Source organism: Penicillium maclennaniae (assembly GCF_028827695.1).
Source record: "Penicillium maclennaniae strain IBT 15551 chromosome Unknown utg000003l:1.0-5670915.0:1.0-5674809.0, whole genome shotgun sequence".
Classification (NCBI taxonomy): Eukaryota; Fungi; Ascomycota; class Eurotiomycetes; order Eurotiales; family Aspergillaceae; genus Penicillium; species Penicillium maclennaniae.
In genome coordinates this window covers 574,051-593,752 of record NW_026623215.1, presented here as the reverse complement: position 1 = coordinate 593,752, position 19,702 = coordinate 574,051, and the positions used below count along the sequence as shown (strand labels likewise).

The following is a 19,702-nucleotide window of genomic DNA, read 5'->3' as shown; positions in this document are numbered from 1 at the left end:
GTGTTAAAAGTACGAAAAATCAGCTTGGAATTTATACTATACTACTCTATACAAGGTTCAATTATTGATGGGAAAGTCCCATGGATCCGCCCGAGACTTCAGTACCAACCTGCAAGTGCCCAGTTCACCCGCGAATCAGGAATGTCGTCAGTGGAGACCCCCAAGTCAATCGTCCGCAATTGCACCAAACCCTCCCACAACCTCCGACCTGCACATACCACCATGTCCGACTCCAAAGAAGCTCTTCTCGATCACGTCGACCCCCCACCAGCCTATGACCCCCCAAAGCCGCGCGGGGCAGCACTCCCCCGCCCACCACCACTCTCACTTCCCGTGCTAAACGACCTCCGCACGAAAAGAGTCGTGCTAGCCTCCCAATCGCCCCGCCGCCGCCAGATCATCAGCTACCTAGGCCTCCCCGTTGAAGTGATCCCCTCCAATGCAGAAGAGAACCTGCCGAAAGACCTAGCGCCGTTCGAATACGTGCTCGGCACCGCAACCAAGAAGGCTCGCGCCGTCTATCAGCAGGAGATTACGAACGAGGAGAAGGGCGAGCCGGCTCTAATCTTGGCTGCTGATACGGTGGTTGTGAATATTGTCACTGGCACGATTCTGGAGAAGCCAACCTCCGAGGCTCATCACTTCTCTATGCTTCGTGGGCTGCGTGATGCGAAGAAGCATAAGGTTTACACGGCGCTCGTGGCTATGGCGCCGTTGGAGAGTGCACGATTGCCTGGATATGCCTTGGAGTCGCATGTTGAGGAGACCGATGTTACCTTTGATGGGGATGTTTCAGATGAGATGATCATGGCTTATGTGCGCACACGCGAGGGTGCCGATAAGGCTGGTGGCTATGGGTTACAAGGTTTGGGGTCAATCCTTGTGGAGAAGATTGACGGCAGCTATGATAATGTCATCGGGATGCCGTTGAAGGCGACGCTGAAAATTATCGAGACTGTCATGACCAAGGCGGATGATGACCACGAGTTGCAGGACGATGATCCGCTGGTGGAGGATGAGGCTGAAGACGAGCAGTAAGTGGCATACATCAAACATAAAATAGAAGGGCGGTGCCCTGAAATGCTTCATGTCGAGCAGGTCTTTTGCTCCAGAGTTACCCCTTTGCGCTTCCGGTTAGATCAATGAATACATATACACTTTACTGGATCAGTATCAATTGATAAAGAAGATATGATTCTTGTAGGCAATGAGGGCACCGAGCTGTGTCGGGCTGGACAACTGAGAAATTTCGACGACATATACATAGGCGGAACGCCTGACCAGAATAAAAAGAAACCAACACCCTTTTCAAACTCCGCTCTATGCGTTCCAGATCCGGCGCAGGGCCTCGGTGACGCCCACATCGTTGGTCTCGAACTCGTACAAGCCGACTGCGGTGGTCAGAGTGAACGCGCGCAGAAGCCATTGGCAAAGCGAGTAGGTCTTGGGCACACGCTTGGGACGGAAGTAGTCGATGATGGCGGCCCTAGAAATGGGGTTAGATATGGAATGATGTGCGATTGCCGGGCGGCTTACTGGAATCCGATGTGGGAGTGAGCAACCAAGAGGGTGCAGAGGATGGCGTCCATGACGGGGTTGAGGGAGCCGGCGGCGAAGGGAGCGATACTGAGGGGGATGAGACCAACGGAGACGGCTCTGCAAATATTGATCAGACGTGTCCATTTCCATACAGCGGATCATTTTCCCGAAGCTAGGGTATGACGAACCTCTCGAAAGTCCAGTGATAGCTACCCTCGGAGGGGTGAGGCTTGGGGACGGGAACAGGGTCGTTCACTATCGCGGACATTAGTATGAAGTCGAACCATCTGTCTTGCCATTCCAGCCGAAATCCAAGCAGAGCCGATATGGGGTAAAAGGCAATCCGGGGTTGAGGCTCGAAGGGCGAGACCAAAGGCATGGGAGATTCGGGCCGTCACATACTGGTTCCTTCGATCGACTCTGTAGACCAGAAAATAAGTCAGTATTCTTCAGCAAAGTCCGCGGTCTCAATACCGGCAATGCAACTCCAAACACAGGGTATACGTACGAGGCAACGGGGGCAGGATCTGCTTCCGAGCAGAGGCGTGGAAAGCCACCATCTGCGACACGCCGACATTCTGGCGCAGGAGGGGCGACCGGGTCGCAAGGGTCTGCTTGAACAGTGACGGACGCACGAATGAAGCCATAGTTGCTGATAATGGAGGAGGGGAGAGTAGGAGTCGCACAAGGATGAAGTTGGTGACCTCGGGAATCCGACTCGGTATGTCAGCGAATTCTACGGCAAGTGATTGGTCGACGGGCACCCGCCCAGCCGAGATTGGCCGATGAACGCGCGAGAAACATTTATCCAGACTTCTATAGTTTCAATAGCTTCTATACTTTCTATATTTCCGGTCTGTGATGTTTTGGGGCTTAATAGACAATCTACTTTTCGGTGAAGATGATTCCTTGGCTTAATGTAAATATAAGTTTGTTTGATTCTCTCTTTGATTTGACTGAGTTACATCCTCAAAACGTCATAACCGAGACATCCCGATTAGGTCATACTCAACGATTTCGTAGCGGGCATTTCAATATTTTAATTTAACAATTTCCAGTACTTTTCAAATTCTATAACTTAGAATTTGAGAACAGCCTTGCCCATGTTCTTGCCGTAGAAGATTCCAACAAGACCCTCGGCGGCGTTGTCAATGCCCTCGGTCTCGTGGATGAGAGTCTTGAAGGTACCATCCTTGATCCACTTCTGCACGTTCTCCTGGTGCTCCTTGGTGTAAACATCACCCATACCCTTGTCCATGACGATGAAGCCGCGCATAGTGATGCGCTTGACGAGAACCTGAGCGATGTTGGTGATGGGGTAGGGGGCAGAGTTGTACTGAGAGATCATGCCGCAAACGACGACACGGCCGAAGTTGTTCATCGCATCCAGCGCAGCCTCGAGGTGCTCGCCACCGACGTTCTCATAGTAAATGTCGATACCCTGGGGGGCGAGGCGGGCCAGCGCATCGGCGGGCTTTTCGGTCTTGTAGTTGAAGCCACCGTCAAAGCCAAGAGTCTTGGTGATGTACTCGAGCTTGTCATCGGAGCCGACGGATCCAATGACCTTCAGGCCCTCGTGCTTGGCGAGCTGCCCGACGAGCTGCCCGACGGCACCGCTAGCAGCGGAAACGAAGATGGTCTCGCCCTTCTTGGGCTTGCCGATCTCGTACAGGGACGAGTAGGCAGTCAGGCCGGGCATGCCCAGAGCGCCCAAGAAGACACGAATATCCTCAAGGCCGAGAGGATTCTCGAGCTTGCTGATGCGGACGAGGTTGGGGGCATCGAGGGCGATAACCTCCTGGATGCCAACATGACCAATGACGAGGTCACCCTCCTTGTAGTTCGCGGAGTTGGAGCGGAGGACCTTGCAGATGCTGGCACTCTCGATGGGCTTGTTGAGCTCGAAGGCAGGGGCGTAAGACTTGACCTCTACAGGGCGCATACGACCGCGCATGTAGGGGTCGAAGCTGGTGTAAAGGGAGCGCAGAACGACACCGTCGGCGGGAGTCTCCACGTTAGCATCATAGGCAGCCTGTTCGATGGTCAGGTGCTCCCCGGGGACGGGGTATCCCTTGGGGATAGCCTTGAAGACAAGAGCCTTGTTGGACATGATGATGTATGATGTATGATGTCAAAGGGAGGGTATAGAGGTATGGTGAGAGATGAGGTGCGTGAGCTGGAGTAAGAAGGCGCAATGCTTTTATAATAGAAAGCCCTGTACGACTGTCAAGCGGGGCAACGAAGGGGACCGAGGCAGAATTCAAGAATTGGTTGCCATCATTATAAAGCAACGGCAGCTTGCGGACGGGTCCCGGAGAAGCTTCTCGAGAAGGTTATAGTCGATCGAAACAGCGTTGCCGGGTTCCACTTCCCTGCACAATTCTTCGTCACTCTGAAGTTGGATTTGCATAATCCATCGGAGACTACTACCTTGTGCCACCAGTGTCTCGAATTCGCCACTGTCTGAGCTTGCACGGCGCAGTTTCACTAAACGGAGACTTCAGAGCGGGGCACAGCCAAAGCCGTGGTGGAGCTCGGAGGAATTGAAAACGAGCCAAGCCGACGGGCGACACCCATTCTGGGTAGGAGAACCGTGTTCTCAGGAAATTCATTCGCCATGAATAATCTGAATAATCTGAACCCGCAAACAGCGGTTTCTAAGCACGGAGCTACTTACCTGATCTGGTGGAGGCGGCGGGGATGCCCTGCAGGCTTGGCTTTTTGAAGGGGTCGATGCGATCGAGCTTCATCTCAGTCAGAGTTGCACTATGAAACATGCCAACCTGGTGATTGTATGTCTGGTTGAAGGGCGTGAGATTGGTGGCTCGATCCAATAATTAAAGACGGTACCCGGTAAGCACTAATGCCAGATTCGATCGGTGGGGAAATCTAAAACAATCTCGAAAACCCTCGCAGGTCGATCATGGGAGATATCATATATATATAGCTGGGAACAGGCCTGCCGCCTGCTTTTCCTCACGTACGGGTACGAAACATTTTTGATCAAGTCGGCATCGAGGGATCTCGTGGTCGCACCATTAACATTGTAAACATTAAATCGCTATTGTTGTGTCTGGCCCACAAAACTCGTCTATGCCTGTCCGGCAAGCATAGGTGCTGCCTTGGAGATGAAGTAATCCTTGCCCTTGATCATCTTGACCATAAAACTGAAGGGCGTGAAGCCGAAAACAAGCCCAGTACCACCAGACTCGCCAACCGGGACAACCATCATGATGCTCTCGCCCTGATCAAAGGTCTTGCGCTCGCCCTTGCCCAAAATATCGGCCTTGAGATTGTTGGCCGCCACGCTGGCTTGTTCAGCAGCCTTGAACGACAGGCGCATCGAGTTGTTGGTAATGTCGCCGGCAGCATAAATGTTCTCCGATGATTCCACGCGCATTTCCTTGTTGACCTTGACCCAACCCTCCGCATCCAGGAATTGCTTCGGGATGAAGTTGTTATTCGGAATCACACCAGTTGTGGGGATATACAAGTCGGCAGAGAGCTTGTCGCCGTTGTCCAGGGCAACAGTCCATGCGTCGCCAGATGCCTCCGCGCCAGTCACTCGAGTAGAGGTAATAATCTTGACCTTCTTCTGCTTCAACATCTTCGACGCGGCAGAGCTGCCCGACGACTTGATCATCGGAAGCACGCGATCCGTCGCGGAGACCAAGGTAATTGTCGCTGCACTGCCACTCTGTGCCACCGCCTCTGCCAGCTCACCTGCTAGCTCGACACCAATAGGTCCAGCACCACCAATGACGATCTCTTTGGCAGTGGCAATCTTCTGTTGGGCCGTCTCAATGAGCTGTTTGACATCATCGCGGTTGGACTGCTTAAATGGGATAGAAAAGCCGGTAATCTCGCCAGTAGTCGCAGTAGTAGTACTTCCGGAAGCGATGACAAGATGGTCATACGACACTGACCTGGCCTCGCCCTGGTTGGGGGTCACCGCAACAGTCTTAGCGGCAACGTCGATAGCAGTCGCAGTGCCCGTAATGAATTCAAACTTTTCAGCTGGGTATTTGTTGAAGGCATCGGCAATTGAAAGCAGATACTGTTCTGATTTGAAAGCATTGGCCTTCGCGACGATGCGGGGTGCGGCAATGTTCCAGAAGAAAGTAGTGGCCGGGTTGACCAATACAATCTTGACCTCAGGGAGCTCGATTACGGAATGGGCGATCTTGAGCCCTGCGTAGGATGCTCCAACGATCACAACATTGACAGGTGCCATGATGAACGGTGGGAAGATTGATGGTTCAGGGAAAACACAAGGTTAGGATGGACGATCTTGTAAGAGGTGGAAAGCCCCCTCCGGCGCCCTTCTTAAGCATTCCAGCCCCCATAAGCTTCTGCCAAACCAGCCACGCCCCAGAAGAAAATATTAGCTACACAGCTACAGAATCTGGGGAGAATTTGAGGTAGTTTGTCAGCCCACACAGCCAAGTAAGTAGTGATTATCAATCCTACATTCTGCTCGGCCTTTTCAGGCTCTCTATTCCGCTGAGTCATACTCGCATCTCCGTCGTGAGAACCATGGGTTAAAGAAATTTTCTAGAGTAGCAGAGCTTTGGAAAACTGATGTGTTCAAGTAAATGAGGGCTACTGGAGGTTTCTGTAATAAATAAACAAATTAAATCAACACAAAGAGCGAGACCATGCGCGGAAGTCATCTTGTTGATGAAACAGAGTATATGAGGAGATGAATATAGTTTAAATGAAAGGCCATTCTTTCATCCAAGGTCGACGTGGCGCAGTGGTTACCGCGGCGGCCTGCTAGAGCCATTCAAACGCCTTAGTTCACTAAGGTTTGATCTCTCAAATAGGAGAGCCGTTTCCTTCGGGTTCCTCGGTTCGAATCCGGGCGTCGACGCATTCTTTTTTTCAGTGTTTTTTTTTTCCCTGCCAGCCAATATAGAAATTATATATTTCGATATAATCACTGTCAAAGCATTTTTTGTGTTCGATGCTCCTTGATTTTCTTCTCATTGTCCTTTTCCTTGCCTCTTTCTTGCCTCTTATCACATCCGATACCACCCGTCAAACTCGGCGCTGAATTTGCCACCTACTCGGGCCTAGTCTCTAGGCACTATCGATAAGAGACACGTGATCTAAATTTTGGTTTTACGATTTCTGTCGCGACGAATTGTTCTTATCTCACCCTTTTCATCAACATCCTTCAAAATGTTTGGTGCTGTTCGTCGATTCGGTGTCTCCCAGGCACTGCGCGCCTCTGCGCCGCGTACTCTGTCATCCCGATGGGCCCCCCAATTACTCAAATGGCAGGCCCCGGCTACTCGCTCCCCTGTTCTGATCAGATCTTTTCAAACTTCTTACCCTGCGTTGAACGCGGCTACCGCGGAGGCTTCTGAAGCCCCTGCTGTGGAACAAGAATTGATTACCGAATTTGCCGATTTGCAGACAAAGGGGTTTATTGATGCATCGATTGTTCGCAACATTATCAGCCCTGAACGCATGGGCTTGAAGACCATGACTGAGGTGCAGAGCCAGTCTCTTCACCACATGCTTCAAGGTGGCGATGTGTAAGTCTCAGTCATCAATTACCTTAGTCCACCTTCTAACAATGCCTAGTCTGGCTCAGGCCAAGACCGGAACTGGCAAGACGCTTGCTTTCCTCCTTCCGACGATGCAAAACATCCTCAGTGACCCTACTCTCAACACCAAGCAAGACCTCGGCCGTCGTGGACAGGCCAGTGCTGCCGACATTCGTGCTCTCATCATTTCTCCTACACGAGAGCTTGCTGAGCAGATCGCCGCCGAGGCTATGAGGGTTGCTGCCGGCACCGGACTCAAGGTGCAGACTGCGGTTGGTGGTACACAAAAGAGACTGGGTTTGCAGAAGATCCAGCGTATGGGCTGCCACCTGCTGGTCGGCACACCCGGCCGTATCAAGGATATCTTTTCTGACCCTTCGAGCGGTGTCTCTGCTCCCCGCCTGAACACCCTGATTCTGGACGAGGCTGATCGTCTCCTGGATCAGGGCTTCGCTCCCGAGGTCCAAGCCATCCAGGATCTCCTTCCAGATCCCTTCAAGGTAAACCGCCAGACGGTCATGTTTTCTGCCACTGTTCCCAAGGAGGTGATGCACATGGTCAAGCGTACTATGAAGCCGGACTTCAAGTTCGTGAAGACTGTCCGTGACGATGAGGTCCCCACTCACTTCCGTGTCCCCCAAAAGACTGTTTTTCTACGTGGTTATGAAAATGCTTTGCCCGCGGTTCTTGAGCTCGCCAAGAGCTACCAGGTCAAGCAGCAAGCCGACCCTTCTCTGCGCCCATTCAAGGCGATTGTTTATTTCAACTCGACTGCTGAGGTCAACCTTGCGGCTGAGGCTTTCAACCAGCTCAAGGCTGAGCCTACTGAGAGCCGGAGCCAGAAACTCTTGGGTCGCATGCGCTTGCTGGAGATCCATGCCCGTCTCAGTCAGAGCCAGCGTACCAACAGCGCCAACACCTTCCGTAAGAGCCCCGAGGCCATCCTCTTCTCTTCCGATGTGACCGCTCGTGGTATGGATTTCCCTGAAGTCACCCACGTAATTCAAGTCGGTGTTCCTCGCGACCGAGAGACATACATTCACCGTCTTGGTCGTACCGCCCGCGCCAACAAGACCGGTGAGGGCTGGATGTTCCTCCATGACGGTGAGAATGACTATTTCAGCGACCGCCTGGGGGATCTCCCCATCATTGAGGACACCCAGTCTCTCCCCACCGCCATGGCGGACATGTCCAAAGGCCTCGAGAACCTCTCTCCTGCTACTGCCTTGACCATCAGCCAGATGAAGGCCGCTGTCGAGGGGGTATCTCCCATCACCCGTGAGAACACATATCGCTCCCAGCTGGGCACCCTGCTGCAAAGCTTTGCCAGCAAGCGTCACGCTATCCGCATCCTCAATGGCCTTGCCCTCCACGGCTACGGTCTCCCTGAGCCCCCAGCCGTCAGCCCCAACATTGCCCGCAACCTTGGTATTTCCAAGATCCCCGAGTTGGTGATTGGCCACTCACAACAGCGCCATGTTGGCCTTGGCCAGGGCTCCTCATCGACTGATCGTGTCTTCGGTGGCCGTCGCAACTCCGACCGATCCTCTGGTGGTAGCTGGGCCCGTAATTCCGATCGTGGCTCCAGCCGTGGGTTCAATGATCGCGGTGGCATGCCCCGTCGTAGCTTTGACCGCGACAACGATCGCGGCGACCGCTCCTTCGGCCGTGGACGTTCCTCCGGTGGTCGCGAGCGCTCCTTCGGTGGTCGTGAGCGTTCCTCTGGCTTCGACAGCCGCTCTCCCTTCTGATTATGATCTCGGCTGTGTAAGACGAGCAAACATCCGCCGTTAGGTCATGCCATGCATCCGACTTGACGACACAAGAAAATTGATAGAGATTCCCCATCCTCTTCGCATCGGGCGGCGTCTTTTACTCTTGGGCTTCAATGATGTCGCCATGTACTATACATATGTCTGTCTCTTGGTGCTTCACTTTCCTCCATCTCTCAACTTCTCAGCTCTTGTTCGACCCTGTTTTATTTCGAATGTCCTTGTCTTACATATTGGATTTGTAATTTGGCAATATCACTTCTGTATAACACCATCAAACTCCATGAATTTTTCATCCTGAGCCTATTTCTATCATAAAATATCCGATTCATCATCTAACATGTCCATTTCGAAGGGAGGGGGAATAAGTAACACGTCAATGGAGTTAGGAGAAGGTCGAAACCGTATATAAAATTCAATCGCATATCCCAGTGTATTCTAAACTGGTAAAAAAATGAGACCAGAGAATTTGGAGAAAATCTACCACGGGCAGATACTTACCAGCAGAATATCTACTCGCGCGCAATCATGTGCTCACGGTTGGGACCGGTACCAATCCACTTGATAGGAACACCACCGATCTCACGCTCAATGAATTCAATGTAGGCCTTGGCGTTGGCAGGCAGGTCCTCGTAACGGGTAACACCCATAGTGTTGCTCTTCCAGCCCGGCAGAGTCACATACTCAACCTGGAGCTTCTCAACAACGTTGGGATCCGCAGGGAAAGAACCAGTGGTGCGAGTGCCATCAGGCAGGATGTATGCCACTCCGACCTTGATCTCATCGAAGTCATCGAGGATATCAAGCTTGGTCAGGTTCAGAGCGGTGTAATGGTTGATAGCGTGGGAGTAGCGAGCCAGCACGAGATCGAGCCAGCCGCAGCGGCGACGACGGCCGGTGGTCACACCGAATTCGCGGCCGACCTTCTGCAGCTTGTCGCCATCTTCGTTGAGCTGTTCGCTAGGGAAGGGACCGGAGCCGACGCGGGTGGTGTAGGCTTTCAGAACACCAATCACGGACGTGATGCTTGCTGGGTTGAGGGCGAGGGCTTGCACGGCTCCGCCGAGACCTGTTGATGAGGAGGTGACGAAGGGGTATGTGCCGTGGTCCAGGTCAAGCATCAAGGCGTTGGCGCCCTCGACCAGAATGTTGGGAGAGTTCTTGTGCTCCTGCAGGAAAGCGAGTTGGTCGACAATGTACGGCTTCAGCTTCATGCGGTACTCCTGCATGGTATGAGTAGATTATTCGCCAGAATCTTTTTAGTTTCAAACCATACCTTGAAGCGGGCAATCTCCTCTTCGACATCGTAGGCCAGATCACCGAAACGCGCACGGTAGGAAGTATTGAGAGTGCGCAGCTTGCGCTCAAAGGTCTCCTCGTCGAAGATCTCCCCGACGCGCACACCGCGGCGCGCAGCCTTGTCACTATAGCAGGGACCGATGCCCTTGCCGGTTGTGCCAACCTTGCGGCCACCGAGACCGGCCTCCTCGAGACCGTCAACAACGGAGTGGAGATCGAAGCAGACGTGGGCGCGATCGGAAATGAAGATGCGCGAGCCGGCGGAGGTAAGGCCCTTGGTCTCGAGCTGGGCCAGCTCCTTGAAGAAGCTAGGAACGTGGACAACGGTACCAGCACCGATCAAGTTGATGCATGAGGGCGAGACGAGGCCTGAGGGTAGAATATGGAAGTCGTAGGTGACGTTCTCGTGAACGATGGTGTGACCGGCGTCTAGTACATGGCGCAGTCGTTAAATCATTGCAATCCAGGCTAGCCATATCTCGATCGAGCATGAAGCATAGGAGAGGAAAACACTCACTGTGACCACCCGCTGCACGACAGCACAGCGTCGCCTTCTGCGACAGCATGTCTGTAATTTTTCCCTTGCCTGTATCGCCATCAGCATTTCCATTTCCATACCAATTCCAAATTCCGGACTTTGGAACATACCCTCATCTCCCCATTGACTGCCCAGAACGATAGAGACCATGTTGGCGAATGATTGAAATTGACTGCGCGATTCGCAAGTGCCGGTGGCGGGGATTTGAAGGAAGAAGAGCACGTCCGGCTTCGGATGGTGGGGCAAACTGGGCTCGGGTCAGTCTCGGTGAGTCCCTGAGTTCACAGCCCAGAATGACTTACATTGACAGGAGATGTTTCTCACAGTGGAAAATCCAAAGTCAAGTCGGAATTGACTTTCTTTTAAGCCGTGACTCATGGAGTATTTTTCTCGTAACCTTGTCACGTAACTACCGGCGAGACCCGCGGGGGTGGTGGCCTGAGGCACCTAGGGCAAGGGTTTTCCCCTTCCAGTCGTTCGATCTACCAGTCATGCCCTTCTGTACTCTATGGTATTGATGTGGTAATCTGCACTTGACGAGACATGCGATGATGTGATTGAGAGACGTGTCGTCCACTGGTTAAGGGGAGGGCGAATGCAGGGATCGGAGTCTGTGGAACGCCGAGATGGAGAGGGATGTAGAAGACAGAATAGACACCTGCACGTTTGAAAAAAGGATCGCAGAGTGGAAAGATAGGTATAGCAAGCGCACTCCACAGGGCAAGCATTGAGGATCTCCTTCAAAAGGGATTACAGGATGGATGAAATGTATTAGATTTGTCAAATGCAATATCCAGGGTATTCACCGAACAGACACCATGCTCGTCATGCAAAAAAAAAAAATGCAAATAAAAGAAGCTTTCTAATATAACGACAATGCCAACAGCATTGCTTCTGTCCCCATATCATTGTAGCCAACCCTATACAACCTTTCCCCCATTCCGAATCCATTCCCTCAACCTTCCAAGATCCAGGATACACTCGCGGTGCATTTCACACGCTACATCCCAGTGCTTCCGCACCTGGACATCCTCCTCAATACCGCGCAGGTAGGCACTGAACCCGCCCTTTCCACTACCAGGAACAAGATCGTCGCCTTCGTCAGATTCATCGCGGTCCTCGCTCTTCTCGTCCTCCTCGGCGCCGTCGATCTGGAGGCGGGCTGTGTCGCCGACGGCGCTGATCCATTTCGGCGAGAGGCCTGTTTCGATGGCTGCTTGGCGTGTGTTGAAATGAAGGAGCATGCGTTGGTTAAATTTGTTCCAGTCGTGCATGTAGGTGCTCATTGCTGAGACGTACCAGTTCCATTTGTCGCGGGATAGCGTGAGATACTGGGAACCTGCAAAGGCGGGGGTGGGTTGTGGGGCCCAGGGCCGTTTGGGGGGATTTGGGAGGTTCAGGGCGCGGGGTTTGATGTCACGCTTCGCTGTCTTTGGTTGTTTTGCTCTCGAGGTGAAGGGGAGGTTGGTGTGCACGTCTTCAAGGTTCTCGATTCCACCACTATTTGTGCTGGTGAAAGGGGCAGTGTTGCGGAGATTTCCTAGATCGAAGAGCGGTGTACGGTTCTCAGGATGAGGTGCGCGCTCTGTTTGAGAGGTTGGCTGAGCCTTCGTGGTTGCAGGAGAAGGGTTTTGAGTAGCATGAGTAGCGAGGTTCGGATAGCTCGTGCTCCTCGAATCACCGGCAGGAGGTCTGGCAGGTATGGCACTTGCCGGCATGGCAGGCTCATCAATGTCCATGGCCTCCACATCAACAGGTGCTGACCGGCTAGGTTCCGGAGGCGTGGTGCCATTGATTGTCTCTTTAGCTTCATCGGCTTCCGTCGCCACGCTAGCCCCCTGCGGAGTACTTCGAACTTTCGTGCTAGATCTTGCCTGCTTCTTCGGGCTTCGCGGCGGTGTGTTGGAAGAGGACCGCGCCTTATCGACCTCCTGAGCATTCCAAGAGATATCTTTCACCTTCTCAAACCACTGATCCGCAGAGAATTTCGCCTGTGCAAATGGTGTAGGTACTTGCTGCTGCGACGGCATCGGAGGCTGAGACTTATGCCCAGGTCCAGGGCTAAATGACTTCAATCTAGGCGATCCTGTCGACATTCCGCTTTGCCTGGAGTCGGTTCGAGTTGATGCACGCGGTCGATTGTGCGTATTAGGTGATTTTGGATCAGTGGAATTAGCACCCAGGAAGTCGAAGTTCTCTAGATGCTCTCTCCAATCTTCCGCTGAGAACTTCTTATGCAGGTTGTGGCCGGAGCCGTTTCCATCAAATGCGGTTGACTGTGGCTTTGTCGTATTTTGTGCATCGAATCTTTGGATGTATAAGCCTGGAAAATTACGCAGCTGAAGGTTTATTTCACATACCCGATGTTTGGATGCACAGACTGTGCCTGTTCCGGCCGATACGAGCCCTTGGGAAATGCCGCACTGTCCGAGTTGTGCCCTTTATGTACATAGCTGTCAGCGGTCGAATTCACGATATCAGGGGTGCGGTTTGGCCGTGAAATTTTTCGGGGGTTTGGAAGCTGACGTTGACCTGGCCGGGGTGTGCCAGGTTGGATGCCTGGACCTGGCTAGGACTGGATCGATGGGACGAACAAAGAATCTGGGAAGGGTCTCACCATGTCCGGAGCTAGAGTTTTCGTGTCGGTAGAAGTCGGTAAACTTCTGATTAGGTCTGAGTCGGCTCTTGGGTACCGCCTTGGGCTTGAATGCGTTTGGTCGTCGCACTTCGTGAATGTCGTCATTGTCATCATCATTAAGTTCGCTGGAAGTTGTCGAAGATAGAGAGTAGGTGCGGTTCCGTCTGGCCTTGGGACTGGCGCTGCGATGGCTTTCGGATTCGCCGTTCTCAGGACTGGATGGGTTGGTGCGCGAGTTTGACGTTCGATAGGATCCTGAGGGTGTGCGCACAGTTGATGAGCGTCCAAGTCCGGAGCTCGAGAAGAAAGTCTTCTCGCCTCCCGCGGTGGCATAGCTACTACCAGTTCGCTGGGCGAAAGAAGGGGCCGCTTCTGGAGCGGTGGGCTTCTTCGCCGTCGGCGGAGGCGCAGAATCGAAATACATGCTGCTCGGCCGCTCGCTTCTGGAGCTGTTATATGCTGAAGTATTGCGAGCCATGGGTTCATCGCCCCCAGCAGTTCCCGGCGCAAATCCGTTTCTCTTCTTGGGAGAATTGGGACTCGCGGGTTTTTGAGATCTCGCACTGTCTTTGAAGAACTCATACGCAGACTTGGGGCGCTGGGCACCGAAAGGCGCATTTTGTTGCCTCGATGCGCTTTCTGAGGAGCCTGAAGAAGCAGTTGCACGTCCCGTCTCGGGATCGAAGCCTCGCCAGCCTGATGTATTGCTTCTCATACCATGGAAGGCCCGGAAGGCATCAGCTCTGGTCTGTGCCTCATCCTGCGGCGGCTTCCATTGTTGTGGCCCTGCGCGTGCATGGGCTTCATACCGCTTGGCCCCCGCTGAAGGTCCCTTGGAAGATGTTTGGGGTCGAGTAGTATATGGCTGGTTTGGGGGTTGTGGCTTGGGTGGTTGTGTATTGGCGTAAGTCGGCGCCGGCCTGCGCGTTGTATTTGTCTTCGGGGGCCCATATACCTTGCCGTATCCAGCGCGTAATCGATCGGTGTCGTACTTGAGCCGCTGCTGGGGATCACTGAGAATTTCATTGGCTGCCTGAATAGCCTGGAACCTGGCGATGAACTCCTGTTCCTTGCCTGGGTTTCTGTCAGGATGGAACTTGAGGGCTGGATCTCTAGATCAGTACTGCGTTTGTCTCACAACGATCTGCGTTCTGGCGAATTCACGACATACCAAGTTTCCTGAATTGCTTTTTGATATCTTCCGTCTCCGCGCTGGGCTGGAGCCCTAGGTCCGCATAGTAGTCCCTTCGGACGTCCGCCTTCACCATGTTGACCCTGTAATTGCGGCGGAATTATGAATTCGCGTAGATCAAGGCGCATAATCGATAGTCCAGTAGATAGTTGGCAGTCGCACACATGACCAGTCTCAAGGAATCGGATTCGAGGTTCGAAGTATGCGGCTGAGAGCGCTGGGGCCGGGGGCCGAGGGCACGGGAGGGGGATTTCAGGGTCAGAGGAAAACGAGAGTGACGTTCCAGAAGCCTAACTTCGTTGGGCCTATCGCTGCCTGGACAGTATCATTCCAGAACCAGAGTGGATGGGCGCGATGAAGGTCGGGTGTCGGTGGTCTGCACGGTTCCGCTCCGGCAAGGTTCGACGAGGCTGAGTGGTACGTGATTCACTTGAAACAAGGAGGTTGAAATCTGCGATCGCAACGACTAGGCATATTCCCGGAAACAAATTCCCCGGAAACAAAAAAAGAGGGTGGGACCGAGGAGGGACCAAAGTAATCGGGGACGTGGCTACGATCAATCGCAGATAGCGGGCACTGGGCACCTGAGGTTCAAGTCAGGCAGTTGGGTCCAAGCGTTCGTCGCGCCAATTGTGTGAAGCAGCCAACGAGATGCAGCCGAATGGATACACGATGAGCGCCGCAGTCCCCGGACAGGTTGATGCGTTGGCGGAAGAAAAAAAGCGGGCAATTCAAATGTTTGTTTTGGCGGGTCGGTTGCTGCCCAAGGCACTCGACGTCTTACTTCTGCATTCAAATATTTACGTGCACGGCAAGGACCCAAGTTCGACGTCTAGTAATGATTCTCAATCTTCTGGTTTTTAATATAGTGCTGATATATAGTATATGGTATCCCAAACAATGAAGTCATGAAAAAAAAAAAAACCACACGAGATGGATCTCCTGATCCAGTTCTGTTCACCTCGTATTCTTTGATTGTCAAAAAAAAAAGGCGAGGCGGAGAGGGAGGCCAGCACTCAGCCCGTAAGAGTCGACGTAGAGAAAAGAAAATGGACAGAGATGGAAAGATTTGAGAGGGTAGGAAGAGACAAGGAATCAACTTTAAGCATCACCACCGGAAGCGCCTGGTCCTGAACCGCCGAAGAAATACCCTTCAAGAAGATCATAATTGGGGTTTTCGCTCCAATCATGCTGGTAATCCATGGCCATGCCGAATCCAAGATCGATACCCACGTTCTGGCCAAGATTAGGCCCGAGGGGAGGCATACCAGCCAGATACCCGGCGTTAGGATCCGTTTCCATGTGATTCGGACCGTCGGAACCACCAGACCCAAACTCAAGAAAATCGAGGCTGATACCCGACTGTGCCTCTGTGTCTGCCGATGCAACGGCATGGGGCCCATTGGCAGCTACACTACCTGGCGAACCACTGTGATGTGGCGAGTTTCCGTAGTAGAAGTGCGGCGGTTGTTGTGGGGACGTCGGGTTTTCATATTTCATATGATACTCCATGGACGGAGTACGCTGCCCGAACGACCGACCAGCTCTGTCGGTAGAGAAGCCGGAACCCATCGACTCAGCCTGTTCTGAGCGAACGGGATACGGTTGTCCAGAATAGCTGTTCTCGGCCCGAGAGCGATCAGCCGGAGCATTATCGCTGAAAAGATCTGCCAGGTTCATATCGAACTTTGGCACAGGCCTTTGTGCGCGGCTTTGCGCAGATCGTCGGACCGCACCATGTCCTCGCCTTTGCTCCATATGCTGGCGGGTGCGACCAGCGTGCAAAGAGCCGGCACCATGTGTGGCAGCATGCACACGCGTCATATCGACCTGTGATCCGAAGCCGGTAGTAGACAGACACATCTGAACCGTGGCCTTGCTCATTCGCTCGAAGGCATCTCGGCAGGCTTCGGCCGGGGACACTTGTGCATCAAGTCACCCAGAACGGATGTGGCGGCGAGAACAGTAAAATCTACCTCATCGAGAGTCTTGAACACATGGGTCAGTGCTGGTAGTGGGAATTTGCGAAGAAGATACATACCAAACGACTTCGAACCAGAGGCGAATGCCAGATAGCATACAAGAAGGAAATACCAGCCATGAAGATATGGTGAGTAGCAAGATACGTGTAATTGACGAGTCGTACGCGATGGAGCTGGCGATAGATTCGAATCACTTTCTGTCCAGCCTCAGCAACGTTTAGATAGACGTGATCTTCTTCATCACCCTCATCGATATTTGAAAAGGATGGACTCGAGACATCGTCAGCTGGGGTCAGTTCTCCGGCCAACTCGGCAGGCACTGTCAGACTCTGTTGGTAAAGCAAGATAATGGCTTGCCAGTAATTCAACTCCAGAAGTTCAATGGAGAATCTGACACCAGTATCCGCCCGAGTTGGGGCCGTCTCATGCCATTCCACCAGGCGCCGGTGGACATCATGACGCCAGGAGCGGAAGGAATCGAAGCCTTGGAGGAATGGGGAGGTAAGCTCAGCATGAGGAAGGATGGCCGCGCTCTCCGGAGAGCGTCTCCGGATGGCACGTGCCTGCTGATATTGAAGGACGTCGTGGATCTCAGACTGAAGAAGGCGAAGTTTGAAGTAGTGGAAAGCAACATGCTTGTAGGTAGGGGCTCCATCGGGAGGCGTCAAGAGGCCGGATTTCGTGATGTATTTGTCGTCCATCATAGATGGAAGTTCCGTACTAATTGCCTGGTCGCTAATACCAAATGGTCGTCCGACACAGATGGCAACTAGACGGTCGAAGCTGTACACGCACCACCAGAGCCGGCGACGCAGGTCTCGGACCCATTCTCGCCGCCCTCGTTCGCGAGCATCAATTCGCGACTGGACCGGGGATCCATTTTTCGATCCGGAGTCAAGGCCAACGCCATCTTCGTAGTGGAGACCCAGGTCAACAGCTAAGCGCATCGCCACACCAACTATATACCAAAGACCCGGAGCCACGGGCCGCAACAAAGCGAAACTGGCCAGTAGAAGCACTGCCTGAAGTTCCTCCAAACCACCGAATCCTTCACTGGACGAAGAACCGAGGAACGATTCTAAATGAACAATAGCAGACGCGTGGTATTCCTCCGGCTGATACTGGTGATTAGACATTCGCAGCCTTTTGGAAGTAGATGAGGATCTATCGCGACCAGCGCGGCTTTCATCATCCGAACTTTGAGCTTTATCCTCGAAGATAATTCCCGCACCGATGGCAAACACGATGTTGAGGACATAAAGAGCTCTTGGTGAGCGATTCTTCTCTTCCAGCTGATACGTTCGATCCAAGAGCTCCATGAAGTCCCCACGGTGGAGAATAGGCATTTGAGGATTTGCGTGTTCAAAATACAGATCAACTAGTCGCTCAGCGAGCTCCCGGTCTGGAAATGACGCACGTTTCATCATCGGTTTCGTCTGAAGCCCAAAAAATGAATCGCGCATGGTTCCTGCACCTGAGCCAGTCGCTGTCTGGGGCAATCGATCTCCAGTGCGCAGTGGACCGCGCTCCGGATTTCCAGGTATCGAGCTTCTGACTGCAGCAAAGACAACCCGAGCAAATGAGATACCAGACGTGGAGCCCAGATATCGAGGATCAGACGTCCCTTGCACCGAAACCATGCCAATATTGGAAACCAGATTGTGTAGGCGCCAATTCTCCTCGTTTTCATCTCCTTCGGCATCGCGCTGTTCTCCGTCTTTACGCTGGTCGGACACTGTTTCATCCTTCGCAGAATTTGTCAAATGTGTTTTATCCTGGTTCCCACTGGGTTGTCCTTCGCCGGATGTGCCCGGCGCCTCGCCCTCGGTCTCTTGTTTTAACGCATCTTCTTCATCGAATGCGACAGCTTTCTTGAACTCGATATTATGCTCTGCCAACCGCTTCTCCAGATGAGCGACTCGTGATTCCAGAAAATGCACATAACTGCGCGGGATCTCGCGCTTCGTGATAGGGTCGTATCCAACGCAGCGGACTCCAGCCTTTTCACAGGACTGGCACCTCGGCAGACGCTGATCGCATCGGTTTTTGCGTAACCGGCAGCGATTACAAGCTGAGACGTTACGGAAGGAAGAGGAAGATGCGCTCGAGGCAGTCGCAGTGGAGTGCGCGGTGGATACAGCAGGTGACGCAGACACCGTTGGGGCGGGATGGTAGGAACCGTTATTTGAGGCCGTAGGGTCGGATTGCGTAGGAGGGGTATCGGCGGAAGGGTGAGGTCTTTTTTTTCCCGGAGGCGGACGGAGGGGGAGAAGGGTTAGGCATGTTGAAGGAGGGGCGAGAGCCGCAGACCTGCGATCATCTCTTGATCGTGAAGTTCTGCGGAGATAGCGATAGGAAACAGTTGTACCCTTCCTTTTGGCGGATCAACATTCATGGTAGATCCTGACTGGCGTGGCAGAATAGGCTCGAGGCAAGGATTCGAGTCTTGCGATGCCCAAGGAGCGAAAAGGAGATGGCCCGCACTGGTATGGTGAGCTCCCCGCGGCGCGCAAGCGGAGGCTGATTATCCTCCGATAGTGGATGGTGATGAAAATCGGTATCTATCTGCGCAGAGTAGGACAGGCACTCGGGCACTAGGAACTCACGATTGACCAAGGTCCCGGAAAGGACAAAGGCGCAAAGCTGATGCAGAAGAGAAGTTGCTGAAGGATAGGGTTCTGGTGGAGATCGGGATTCAGCAGTGAGGTGCCACCCGCGACAAAAATTAAGTTGCCCTCGGGAATGGTTCTCTCGGGACTCTCGGTGCCCCAAACTTTGGCAATTCGAGCTATGAGAATCGGGAGGGGCACGGCGACATTGGCGTATCCTGTGTCAGCATATATGTTGCCCGACAATTGGCTCGGTGCGACGCTAGAATACTGGTCATTGCATTCGCGTGCTACCAAGCGGAGTCCAGTGCCGAGTGGATCTCCCCGGGATACATTAGCTGCCATTGGTGGAGACGAGAGGTGACAGGTGCGAGACAGGTGGAATCTGGGGATTTCCGAGGTTACAACTTTCCTTAGAAGTAGAAAGGACGACAGAGCTAGAAAACTAGGGACCTAGGAACCTCGGGGAGGATATGCACTCTCTATATAGTCATTGTCATATGATCGGTCAGATTCGAGGTAGTATGCCATATCCTTGGCTTGCAGTCTTTAGTGAGACTTCACACGCTACGTAGACG

The 19,702-nt window shown here is 53.0% G+C and overlaps 8 protein-coding genes across 8 annotated transcripts; 2 read left to right on the top strand and 6 right to left on the bottom strand.

Annotated features, from left to right (window-relative positions):
- Nucleotides 1-222: 222 nt before the first annotated feature.
- N7477_002307 (nucleotide diphosphatase) lies at nucleotides 223-1,038 on the top strand (the record flags this gene model as incomplete). Its single annotated transcript, XM_056963970.1, has 1 exon — nucleotides 223-1,038. One exon carries the CDS (start codon nucleotides 223-225, stop codon nucleotides 1,036-1,038), a length of 816 nt encoding a protein of 271 aa, XP_056823923.1.
- A 282-nt stretch (nucleotides 1,039-1,320) lies between these two features.
- Nucleotides 1,321-2,186, bottom strand: N7477_002306 (CybS family protein; the record flags this gene model as incomplete). Its single annotated transcript, XM_056963969.1, has 5 exons — nucleotides 1,321-1,486; nucleotides 1,537-1,656; nucleotides 1,728-1,794; nucleotides 1,942-1,959; nucleotides 2,048-2,186. 5 exons carry the CDS (start codon nucleotides 2,184-2,186, stop codon nucleotides 1,321-1,323), a joined length of 510 nt encoding a protein of 169 aa, XP_056823922.1.
- A 431-nt stretch (nucleotides 2,187-2,617) lies between these two features.
- On the bottom strand, nucleotides 2,618-3,649 carry N7477_002305 (MDR family NADP-dependent oxidoreductase; the record flags this gene model as incomplete). Its single annotated transcript, XM_056963968.1, has 1 exon — nucleotides 2,618-3,649. One exon carries the CDS (start codon nucleotides 3,647-3,649, stop codon nucleotides 2,618-2,620), a length of 1,032 nt encoding a protein of 343 aa, XP_056823921.1.
- A 981-nt stretch (nucleotides 3,650-4,630) lies between these two features.
- N7477_002304 (NAD(P)/FAD-dependent oxidoreductase) lies at nucleotides 4,631-5,773 on the bottom strand (the record flags this gene model as incomplete). The annotated part of the gene is made up of 1 exon (XM_056963967.1): nucleotides 4,631-5,773. The coding sequence occupies one exon, from the start codon at nucleotides 5,771-5,773 to the stop codon at nucleotides 4,631-4,633; it is 1,143 nt and encodes a 380-aa protein (XP_056823920.1).
- A 950-nt stretch (nucleotides 5,774-6,723) lies between these two features.
- On the top strand, nucleotides 6,724-8,845 carry helA (putative DEAD box RNA helicase HelA; the record flags this gene model as incomplete). Its single annotated transcript, XM_056963966.1, has 2 exons — nucleotides 6,724-7,082; nucleotides 7,132-8,845. The coding sequence occupies 2 exons, from the start codon at nucleotides 6,724-6,726 to the stop codon at nucleotides 8,843-8,845; spliced, it is 2,073 nt and encodes a 690-aa protein (XP_056823919.1).
- A 533-nt stretch (nucleotides 8,846-9,378) lies between these two features.
- adB (adenylosuccinate synthase ADE12) lies at nucleotides 9,379-10,853 on the bottom strand (the record flags this gene model as incomplete). The annotated part of the gene is made up of 4 exons (XM_056963965.1): nucleotides 9,379-10,089; nucleotides 10,143-10,594; nucleotides 10,683-10,751; nucleotides 10,814-10,853. The coding sequence occupies 4 exons, from the start codon at nucleotides 10,851-10,853 to the stop codon at nucleotides 9,379-9,381; spliced, it is 1,272 nt and encodes a 423-aa protein (XP_056823918.1).
- A 770-nt stretch (nucleotides 10,854-11,623) lies between these two features.
- Nucleotides 11,624-14,615, bottom strand: N7477_002301 (uncharacterized protein; the record flags this gene model as incomplete). The annotated part of the gene is made up of 4 exons (XM_056963964.1): nucleotides 11,624-13,042; nucleotides 13,081-13,235; nucleotides 13,294-14,445; nucleotides 14,513-14,615. Coding segments are annotated over 4 exons (2,829 nt in total), but the record flags the coding sequence as incomplete, so codon positions are not given.
- Nucleotides 14,616-15,634: 1,019 nt separating this feature from the next.
- On the bottom strand, nucleotides 15,635-19,469 carry N7477_002300 (Zn(II)2Cys6 transcription factor; the record flags this gene model as incomplete). Its single annotated transcript, XM_056963963.1, has 4 exons — nucleotides 15,635-16,363; nucleotides 16,575-18,852; nucleotides 19,000-19,076; nucleotides 19,122-19,469. The coding sequence occupies 4 exons, from the start codon at nucleotides 19,467-19,469 to the stop codon at nucleotides 15,635-15,637; spliced, it is 3,432 nt and encodes a 1,143-aa protein (XP_056823916.1).
- Between the last annotated feature and the right edge of the window lie 233 nt (nucleotides 19,470-19,702).